Source organism: Hibiscus syriacus, unplaced genomic scaffold (assembly GCF_006381635.1).
Source record: "Hibiscus syriacus cultivar Baekdansim isolate YM2019G1 unplaced genomic scaffold, ASM638163v2 tig00112159_pilon, whole genome shotgun sequence".
NCBI lineage: Eukaryota > Viridiplantae > Streptophyta > Magnoliopsida > Malvales > Malvaceae > Hibiscus > Hibiscus syriacus.
The window spans coordinates 2,682,808-2,694,650 of record NW_024063263.1 but is presented as its reverse complement, the minus strand read 5'-3'; the positions used below and the strand labels follow the sequence as shown (position 1 = coordinate 2,694,650).

Sequence of the window (11,843 nt, the reverse complement as noted above, 5' to 3'; positions counted from 1 at the left end):
AGTTTCATAGCTGAATGTGAGGTTTTAAGAAGTATTCGACATCGGAATCTAGTCAAGCTGATAACTTCTTGTTCAAGCATAAACTTCCAAGGCAATGATTTCAAGGCCATAGTTTTGGAATTCATGGCAAATGGAAGTTTAGAGAGTTGGCTTCATCTTGATCACGGTTTAGGTGTCTCACGTCGTCTAAACTTTGCTCAATTGTTAGACATTGCTATAGATGTGGCAAATGCAATAGATTACCTTCATCGCCATTGTCGAACACCGATTGTTCATCGGGGTCTAAAGCCATCCAATGTCCTTGATGATGACATGATGCTTACCACTTAAACCAACCTTATTGGTTATTAATGTCGTCTTAACTTTGCTCAAATGTTAAATATTAATATAGATGTAGCAAATGCCAAAAATTACCTAGATCAATTGATAATTAATAAAATCAAACGAGTTGAATTGCATATATTCTTTAAACATAAATAATGTAGATTATGAAATTGATTTAATCTCATTTGACCAATTGATACTAATCATCTCTTCATGGTAGGAGGCATCCTTGGTGGTGCAGTATGAGTTCCATGTTTCCAACCTGTAAGTGTATATTTACATGATAAATCTGAGCAATTATTTTTATTTCAAGATGATATAAAAAAACAAATAGATATGATATATAAATGAAAGATAATGAAGGAGAAATAGTTGTACCTTTGGATGGATCAAAGCCTCTATTCTTGAGCTCAGCATGTTCTTGACACAGAGCACATGCATCAAAGCAAAAGTGAACGCAGCAATCGTTGCATGGCTCGGCCGGCAACCCGAATTTCGCTCTCAATTTCTCTCTATAAACACACGACAGCAGGCAGTGACATGAACACAGCATCAGCATCCCATATATGCAACCTTGTTGTACACAAGCTGCTTGAAGAATTCGAATTCGGATTATATATATGTCAGACACATTATTAATGTCTGGCTGTCGAAGAATTCGAAGAAATTAAGAGACGATTGTGTTCTTACAGCTCTTTCCTTCGTCCACTATTTCCGCTATTTGGCCGAAGGTGATGCATGGGAGACGGCATGTTATGCAGCCTGCATTACGGGTTCAGATCATATGAAAAAAATTTGAAATTTGAACCTCGAGTTTAGTCTAAGTGATTCATGTAGCTATGTCGGGACATACTGTGTCAAGGTATGAAACGAGAGACTTACAAGTTCCGACGTCGTCGCCACAACCGCAAAGAGATGCAGACCATTGAGGTGGTGGTTGAGGGCGGCGAAAAATGTTCATAGTTTCTCGATGCAAGGATTAATGGGTCCATCCATTGTGATTTATAGCATCGATTAGCATTGGCATTTGCCGATGTAATAATAATAATGATGTTTCACAAAAGCCAATATTATCTGCCGTCTCAAGCCTGCAACATATGGCATATGGACCGTCTATAATTTCTTTGTTTAAGACCTGAGATGCTACCAAGGAGATTGTTTTATTCATCGTCCCCTTAATGAATTTTCAACATATGGCATTTGCATGCAATGTCTCTATTATTCCCTTTTGAAGAGGTCTCTCCTTTGGAACATTCTCAACTTTGTCTACAGTATACCCAATCGCTTCCCATAATGGATTTTCACCATTTGTATCCACATGAAAGATCAAAATGTAAACAACAAATAGATTTTTGAAATTCGAGAGAGCAGTGAGTGAGTAATTAATAAATTACCCGAGTGAAGATATTGTAAAGGATGACCATTTTGAAGTAGAGCAAAATACTTCTAATAGGAGTGAAGATCCGATGCTTAAACCAGGCTTGCAGAACTTGTCCTCTCTTGGGCAATGGCATGGTGGAGAAACGATGAATAGAAGGCCATTTCCCAGTCAAACAATGCTTTCCACAAAGCAACAAGGTCCCCATCCTGCTCGACAACAACTACAACACCATCCTCACCGGCATCAACAATGCCATGAATGCTCTTTTCCATATAATCTCCGCAGCCTTACAAACCACAAATGAATACATTTAATCCAATATTTCATCCTGATTGTGTTCCTAGGAATAATAATGGTAATTAAGATTTACCTTGTCCGGAATCTGTGATTGGGAGCCGGAAGCTTCCATGAAAGACTGAACAGCATTACTGCGTGTATTCCCTTTCCTCTCCCATTTTTCTCATCTTTTGCCTTCCCAAAGTACTGCGTGTTATTTTATTCCCTTCTGATTCCGCCCTTTTATACACTGCAAAATGCAAACTTTATTAGCAGTGGAGGTTGAGGCAACATTTTTGGAAATACTCAATTAAACCCTTTTATTTTTACAAATTTTAATTATATCCCTTAAATATTTTTCAAAATTTTCATTAATATATATTTTTATATGAGTTAAGATTCACTCATACTTGACAAATCATTTAGATCATCGGTAACGACAGATATATATATATATATTATTCTCAATTTGAATTCAATTCTCTATATATTAGTTACTCATTTTATTGATTGTATTCACCTTAAAATTTTATTTGTATTCATTTCGCATGAAAAATATATGTAATTAATATATATGTGTTCAATTTAAAACATATTTCTAAATTATCATTAATAATTAAATTAGTTCTTGAATGTAAAAAATTTAATCTTTTATGAAAGTCTCTTACCATTAATCGTAGTAATTCATATAATTATTCAATAATTTAAAATATATATATATATATTATACTAGAGATTCATTTATTGGCATGTCATCTCATATACTATTAAAATTATATGGAAAAATCATTATATTTATTAGTTTCATGATAATAGTTCTTTTATTAACATATAGTGCATACAAAGTAATATTATATATTTCAAAAAATATATTAATCATTTAGAAATAAATGTTTAAATATTATTTATATTTGATATTTGAACTTAAAATTTTTAAAAATAATTAATATTTTTAATCACAAAAATAGCTGGATTTAATATAGTAATAGTTTGATACACTAAAAGTATAATATTTTAACTCGATAAGCAGGATAAAACCATCTAATAGTATTTTAACACCATTTATAGAATTAAAAAAAATTATAGTATCGACATACTAAATATTAATCTTTAATTTTAATGCATTTTAATTAAAAATATATTAAAGTTATTTCTTTTTCCTTTGATGTACAAATAATTCCGTTGATTTCTATATTTGTGAGGGTAGATATCATTTGTGTGTTCGATAAAGATAATTTTGAAGTATATTATTTATCTTTTTAAAATAATGTTTCTCGATTTAATAAATCGTCGTTTTTTTACATATCGAACGAAAATTCGTTGACTCTCTTAAATGGGGTGTTCGACCCAACAAAGTTACGGATATGGGAGCTAAAATGGGCCGTTTAAGTCGAGGCTCAGGACATGTTTTCTACAACAAATGACAATAAATAATGGATATTGTCTGATATTTGTAATCTTCTTCAAGTACGCATGAAAAGATTAATCAATTAAAAATTATTTTATATATTTTTTTTGTCTGCAGACTTCGATTTTGCTATACAAACCATAGATTTTGATTCTCTAACGTCAGAGAAGATTCTACAATACACCACACTCACAGAAGCCGAGGGGCAAGCAAAACCACCCATAGCCATGGCTACTTCGAGTTCTATTCTAGAAGCTCCCGCATCCATCTTCTCTTCTTGCTCCATCAGATCTCCTCTCACTCTCAGAAAACCATACCCTTTTCTCGTTAACATCAAGCGGCGCCGTCCTCAAAGGAAAAGAAACTTCGTGTTGAAATCAGCTGTTGAAGATGTCTCTGTTCTTGACTCCCCGCCGCCGCCGCCGCCTGCAGATGCTAAATCTCAACTCATTCCTTCCTTGAAGCTTAAATTACTGGTAATTTTCGTTTTCAGTTTTCTGGGTTTTTACTGGATTTTGCTCAATCATGTGTTCTTTTTGCTTTTGCTTAGAGTTTATCCAAGTTTTTTTCCCTTTTTCTTTGTTCAATTAGGCTTAAAGATATGTTAATTTATTGAATTTGTGAATTATTTAGTTTCAACTAGGAGGGAGAACTTGGATATGTTTGGTGTTTATATGTGGCTTTGATTCATTGAAATTGATATATTAAGGCTTGCTTAATATACGATTTGGTATCGAATTTTTTTACACAATGCCTGTATTACAACTTACCAGATTCAGAACACCTAATTCGAAGGATAATTCAAGATCTCATGAGCTCAAACTCACTTGTTAACTTGTAAATTTCAGGTACCAAATTAGGAAAATTATGAAATTCAGATACTATTAAAGATATATATATATATATATATATATATATATATATATATATATATATATATATATATATATATATAGATAAGTACTGCATTAGAGAAAAAAAATGTCAAATTTAGATGCTAAATTGGATCAAAAACATATCTCCAGAAAGAAATTGACAATTCAGGTATGAAATTGTATATCAAGCAATATATTGAAGAACTTTCGATCTAATACGACATATGTGTATATATATCAAGTAATTAACCATTCCTTTTATCTATGTTGTCTGTCGTGAAATTCTGTTTATTTGATGTGGTCCGGCGAAATTTTCTTGTGATTTTACTGTTGACTATAGTGAATACTGAATTCTTCTCTCCTGCCTTTGATTTTTCTCGTAAATATGTGTGTTCTTGTTTGTGATCTCGTTCGTTTACTTGTCATTAATGTAACCCCTAGACTCAGCCTATGCGTTACGACCAGATCTAGCGGATTACGATATAAAATCATTTCTCAAAACATTTTCAACACTTTAACAAAAAAAAAACAATGCCACTTTTTAAAACATCCTTATAATAGTAAAAACCCCAACCGGAATATATAAAACACAAAACGTCAAATATTTAATTACAATTTAATCCGTATAGGAAACGGCCCAGAAAACCAGTATATCAAAATAATAAGCACATGTCACCAACATGAAGGCGGTTCGGAAGAAGAAAACATTATAACAAAATCTACTGTACGGAATGTGTCGATCCTCCAAGTGCCGATCTAGGAGCCTATTCAAAATATCTGAAAAGGGGAAAGATAGGAGAGTGAGCTAGGAAGATCAGTGTGTCCCAACAGTGCAAAGAGAATTTCCCTCCAACCGAACACCAGATGTAGTTTCCCAAACTGTATCTATAAGGACTTACCCTAGGCCCATAGAACTTAGGCGGCAACCTAAGGGAGCACCTTGGGTCTATAAGGACTTACCACAATGCACAAAGCAAAGGAGTCATCCTTATGGGAGTGTCATAGAGTTCATAAGGTCTTACCACTAGGCCCATTGAGCTCAGGAGCCCACCCAAGGGTCGTCTTAGATCCATAAGGAATTATCAACTTGATCGGAGTTGAACAAGCAGAGCTTCCAGAGTACATCCCAGAACCCTAGTGAAACAGTTTTAGACAGTACTAGTAAATCAGGAAATCAGAGGCCATACATTTTTCAGTAAACAATAACCAGAGAACATGTATGAGTCAAATCGGAATTTAAAATCGGTAAAACATATATTTTAGAAGTTCTTAATATCAATAAATCAGAATTAGGCTTTTCAGTCATTTAAAACGGTCATGTTTCAAATCAGATAAAACCTTCATGTGCACATGGTAATTCAGAAAGAAATTTAAAAACAAGTATATAGTACATAAAGAACACACCTCGCAAAATGGGGCCGGTCTCGCTACGATCAACAGCCTTACACGAACCTAATTCAGATCAAAGCAGGGTTACTATTGGAATAATATATTGAACAATGTATTTAACAGAGTTACGGAATTACTCGAGTAATCATGGCTCACTCGGTCGGGCAGGTCGAGAGGAGTTTGGTCGATCAGTCGACAGTTCGGGAAAATCACAGGCACCTATCATAACCAAAGTCGTAAACCAGTCATTGCTTTTTCCTTACTTTTCCAAGATAATTCAATAAAAGTAACTATGCAGATTCGAGTTCAGAGGTCAATTTGGAGGCTTTTGTATTAGAATTTGATAACATTGATTTCGGATTTAGACCCAAGACGTCGAAAAACATAAAATAAGAGTTTTTTGAAATTTTGACTTTTTGGTCAAAGTCAACAGGTTGACTCGGTCAAAGTTGACTCGACTGACATAGCCGAGTTGACTCAGTTTTCCAGAAACCTCAACAAGATGACTCTAAAGCGCGGCAACGGTGCATGCCGGCGCGTGCGACGAGTCACAGGGACGGGGACGATGACCGAACACTCGAAAAACAACTACACACTAAAATAACTCGATACAACTATAAAAATTCAGCCAAAACACGATTAAACCACCGGAAAAGCGATCGAGAGTCACCCTTCACTGTGGTCGACGGAAACGGCGACAGGAGGGAACAAAACCGATTGAGTTTTGGTTTGAACAGGCCGGGGAACACGATGGTTGTGGCGGTGAGGCGAACCGATGACGAAAACGGCGGCGGGGAGAAGTTTTCTGACGAACCTTCTGCTCATTCTCTACGACAAACGACGAGGAGTCATGATTATCGGCCACCGGGGTTTTGGTCACGACGGCCTGACGTTCACATTAGTACTGGCGGTGACGATCGCCGCCCAACGGTGAGGGATATCGGAGGCAGGCCTTCAAACGGGTTCTCACGGTTCCGCAACAACAGTGGCCGATTTGGGTGATTTAAGGGTCGATGTTCTACCACGGAGCAATGGTGTTGGGGGATATGAGTTTTGTGGGAGATTTCACACACAAAATACAATCTGCTTCGGGGGAAAGAGAAATAAATTGGGAAATATAAGAAAAGGGTAATTCACACTTTCAGTCCTTGAATTTCATTGAAATTTCGATTTGGCTCTGAAAGTTTTTAAAAAGGGCCGAAATAGTCCTCAAAATTAACCGAGATAATTATTAAAATAAAAACCAAAAAATTTCGGGCGTCACAACTAACATGTCAGACTATAGTAACATATTAAGGGGGGAAAACAATGGGAGAATTGTTTCTTTGGTTCCTTTCAAGTTCTATGTTATTTTCAGTTGTTAACTCGAACGGAGGGTGGTTTGGATTCAGAGTATTGTTTCTGGGCTGAATAGAGGTCTTTCTGCGAATGAAGATGATCTCCAGAAAGCCGATGCTGCTGCCAAGGAACTTGAAACGGTTGCCGGACCGGTGGACTTAACGACCGATCTCGATAAGCTTCAAGGGAAATGGAAACTGATATACAGCAGTGCATTCTCGTCTCGGACACTCGGTGGAAGCCGTCCCGGACTTCCCACTGGAAGGTTGCTCCCTGTAACTCTTGGCCAGGTTTGCAGCAATCCTAATGTTTTTATGATTGCTTTATTTGTGGACTATATGCACTACTGTATAAATTGAAATTACTTGCGGCATACACATATCCGTATTCGAGTCAAAAGATTTAAAGACTTGTTTCATATTCAGGTGTTTCAGAGAATCGATGTTGTGAGCAAAGATTTCGATAATATAGCAGAAGTTGAATTGGGAGCTCCATGGCCTTTGCCTCCTCTTGAAGTGACTGCCACCTTAGCCCACAAATTTGAACTCCTAGGTTGGTACTTGGCTTTCCTTTCAGATTATTTCATTGAATGAAAAATCAGACCGGAATCCGGATCGATCAGTAAATCCGGAATCCAAATACTATTCAAAATGGTAAAGATGAACCGATGTAAAAACCATTTTTTTTTTGTTTGCTTAGGAACTTCAACGGTCAAGATAACATTTGAGAAAACAACTGTGAAAACAAAAGGGAACTTATCTCAGCTTCCGCCATTTGAAGTACCGCGGATTCCAGATGCTTTGCGGCCTCCGTCTAATCCAGGAAGCGGCGAGTTCGATGTTACCTTTATCGATTCCGATACCCGCATCACCAGAGGAGATAGAGGTGAGCTCAGGGTTTTTGTCATCACATAAACTAGTAAGCCCCCTTCTCTTGTGTATTCATGTTGGCCCCTACGTCCGGCAAATTCGTGAATGCATGTCGGATTGTTTCTTTTTCAATATCCATGTAAACATGAACATAAACATAACACAGATTATTACTTCGGTGGCATACTGTTATATGCGGCATCGTTGGGAATGTTTGTATATGTAACATCTTTGGCCCGTTTTTCGAAAAACCTTTTAAAAGAAAATTTATACAAGTTAAATTTAATTAAGTTGATTCGTATAATATTTTTCATCTGAACCTTAATTATAAAAACAAGTGATCAGATTATATCATTTTTTATAAATAGGTGTTCAAATTTGTTTAAATGATTCAAGTGTCTAATGTCACAAACGTTACTATTTTAGGTGTTCGAGTCATAACAGTCGTTAATCTTTTCCATGACAAGAGTCACATTCTTATAATTTTGATTTGTTTTAAATATTAAAAATATTATAATATTTATAAAAAAAAAACTCTAGTTTCTCTTTAATTTAAAAAATCTTAAACCCCTAACCTTAATTAGCCACCATCACCCTTGTCAAACGCGACGATCGTCGTTGTCGTAGTTCATTTCATCTTCCTAGTCATGCATCGTCATATTTGTCGCGGATTGCATCGAAATCGCTTGGGGTTGCGATTTTCAGCCTAGGGTTCGTCGGTCCAAAACGTCGATTGGTTGTAATTTTATAGGGATATTGATCGTTGGGGAGGTGAGATCGGGTGGAGTTTTGTTGACGGAAAAGGACGATAGTCGAAGTGGATTTAGGGGTTAAAATAAGGGTTTTCAAAGTTTTAGGACTATTTGAATTTTTTGTGGTTTCTAATGTATTTTTTTATTTTTAAAAAATTACCTAAATGTATAACAGTAATTGAGTAATAACCTATCAGTACTTAATATGCTCACGTGGCTGGGCCTCAGGAGCACCTTTAAATTTATTAATTAATCATTATATGAAGCTTAAATATTATGAGTGCAACGCTTTGAAATAACCCTTTAAATTTTGATTTGACCATGACGTGGATGCTTCACCAAAACTTTAATAATTAATTCTAATCAACCAATAAGGTAATATGGAAATAAAAAAATATTTAAAGATTGTCAGTCCTATTAAGTTTGTAAGGGTGATAAAAATGAAACAAAAAACGTAATGTTAGACATGAATTTGAAAATAATAATAGTCGGGATACTAAATGTATAATTTATCCTAAATATAATTAAATCATATATTATATTTAACAACAACAAAAGAAAACTTATTTCACCAACTTCAATTTGTAATGATGGAAGTTCTTTCCTTTCTTTTTGTTAATACTGTGTGTTGGTGGATCACTAGGTATGTTAAAATTGATGATCGATTTAGCTGAGGATTGTTGCAGTTGTATTTGATGTTATTCTTTGATGCATTTCTGTGTTTCATTCGGATACCTGGTATTTAATATCATCGATCTTCTGTCGGGGTCGTAGGCTACTTCATGAGTTGATTTGTATACATAAGCTACTATGGAGGTGGTAGATTTAATGTTTGTAGAACTACTTCGTGAAAGGAGATCCAGTGGCATCAGTGAATGTTTAAGCCCAAACAAGTTTTTTTCTTTATGCCTGTTGAAATCGAAGAACAGTGGAAGCCAAGGCTAAAACCAGCCTGGCTCCTCCTCGAGAAATGATAGTGCTTCAAAGAGGCCTGTCGTATCAAGCATCCAGCCTGACTCCTCTAGTGAGCCTAGTGAGAACCGTTCTAGCAGGTTACTCTTGAGCAGTGGTCGCCCGTCAACAGCTCACGGAGTTCAACCTGGCTTTGAATCCAAATCATCATCTTTCAATCGTACTGCAGCCACAAGAGGTGGCCATGATGACACCCTCCGGAACTTCGATCTCTTGACAATCGGAAGCGGGAAAAGGAAGTAAACACACACACACACACACACATGCGACCGGTAAGAAGAATTTGCCTATTATAGTCTCTTCTGATGGAGAGAGAGTGGTACTATAATTGGTATTCACAAACCGTTAATCCGTATATTCGACTGTTATCGGGTTCCATCCACAACAATCTCTATCCCCGGAAAAGGAAACTTTTCGATCCCGTCCTCTCAGGCCATTGTCAAGTACTCTTGCTTGCTGTAAGGATGCCTCTAGACTCGCCAAAAGAATGCGATAAATGATGTCATCGTAAAGGAAATATTCCGACATTTCCAACATTTTAGCTGTAATAAATAAACCCAGAAGTATGGCTAAAACCCCTTTCTGGCGTTTATGCCGATCTGTTAATATGTTAAAATCTTGTGTTACCATTATCTGTAAGATGAATGATGTTTTCTCATTTTAGTATTACTACAATCTTGTGTTACGGTTGGGTGTTGTAAAGGGTGAGGTCGAATCATTGTCGAGCCTAGGGTGAAAAATCTTTAACCCGAACTGATCTTATATGATAATGTATTTTTTTTTTATATTTAGGGATATTTGTTATAATACTGCTCTCTATAATTTTTTCAATTAGGTTCATATTCTATCTTTTATAAGATATTAGTAAGTTTTTTAAAATCGTCGCAAGTACAATTCTCAAAACTTTTAAAAATAAATTGATTTTTTTACAGGTCAAGGGTCTAATTCATGACCAAAAAACTCAAAAGAATTAATGCAACGTTAACAAAATGAAATGAAAATAATAGTTTAAGGATTGATATAGAATGCTTTAAAAACCCAGAGATCAATTTATAAGGGTTTAATTTTTGTTATCATAAAAAAACTAGTAGAGTTAACGTCACATGATGATCAAAATGAAATGATAATAATAGTTTGAGGACTGATGTTAAAATTAGGGATCAATTTATAATGGGTCATAGTTTGAAGACTAATATAGAATGTTTAAAAATTAATGAAGTAAATTTAGAATGAGATCATAATCTGAGGACATTCTTTACAATTAACTCGATATTAAATTAAACATGATTATTTTTTAAGATTTAATTCAAATATAAATAATTTTAATTTTAATCAATAAAAACATGATATGTAACTTATATTAACTACCTTGTTGTTGGGTGATATCATCAACTTTGTGGAATAAACTTGTAAAAAACAATAATTTAAGAACCATTTTGAAGAAAAAGTTAGTTTAAGGACCAATTCGTAAATAAAACCTTTACCACCACTAATAGTAGAAAACTGTTTCAAAAGAGTGCTGCATCATAAAGTTATCGACTAAGACATTGACAACTTTAACAAAGCTTCTTTTACCTCGTTTTTTTACCCTACGAGGTCCCACATCATGAAGAAGTGGGGTTAAAAAGTAAATGCATCAAGGGTAAGAAAGCATCCACGTGGCAGAATCTAATAGGAGAGATGAAGGGTGATGGATGTGAGTGTGTTACAGGCATGAATGACAAGAGAGAAAAGAAGGACCATGGGCTCAGGTGTCTGTCAGCTTTCAGCATGCATCAGCAGTATCATACATATTTTACTTTTTACAGTCACAACTGCTTGTCAACCGGAAGTCTTGAAAAGATTTTACCGATTCTCGTACCCTTTTCATTTCTCGGATAATCTTTAGGATTAAATCACAGGTTTATCATTTTAGAAGGACCAAATACAACTTTTCTACATTGTTTATTCTACTTTAATTGAGGAAACAATCTTTTAATAACATTAAATGAGGAATTGTTTTTCCTCATATAACTATTCCCACATTTTTACCATTTATCATGAGGGTTTGGTGGGCCAAAATGAAATACACGTACATATAAAAATTGCAAATGCATCCCTAATAGTTGTTTTTTCTTTAAATATATGCTTTTATTTTTCCCAAGTCAAATATACACTAATTAAGCGAAACCTTGAAAAGCATGGTAGAAGGTGCAACAAAGAACGAAGTTTTAGTGAGCATTAAATTTGGGCCGACGAAACACGTTTAAATAAAAGGGG

The 11,843-nt window shown here is 35.2% G+C and overlaps 1 protein-coding gene across 1 annotated transcript; it reads left to right on the top strand.

The window, feature by feature from the left end:
* Nucleotides 1–3,529: 3,529 nt before the first annotated feature.
* LOC120175050 (plastid-lipid-associated protein 6, chloroplastic-like) lies at nt 3,530–8,061 on the top strand. The gene is made up of 4 exons (XM_039181760.1): nt 3,530–3,865; nt 7,045–7,281; nt 7,417–7,543; nt 7,691–8,061. The coding sequence occupies exons 1-4, from the start codon at nt 3,617–3,619 to the stop codon at nt 7,903–7,905; spliced, it is 828 nt and encodes a 275-aa protein (XP_039037691.1). The 5' UTR covers nt 3,530–3,616; the 3' UTR covers nt 7,906–8,061.
* Nucleotides 8,062–11,843: the final 3,782 nt, after the last annotated feature.

Coding starts and splice junctions, on each gene's coding strand:
- LOC120175050 (XM_039181760.1), top strand. CDS start 3,617: ATGGCTACTTCGAGTTCTATTCTAGAAGCTCCCGCATCCATCTTCTCT. Junction 3,866..7,044: donor CCTTGAAGCTTAAATTACTG/GTAATTTTCGTT, acceptor GTTTGGATTCAG/AGTATTGTTTCTGGGCTGAA. Junction 7,544..7,690: donor CCACAAATTTGAACTCCTAG/GTTGGTACTTGG, acceptor TTGTTTGCTTAG/GAACTTCAACGGTCAAGATA.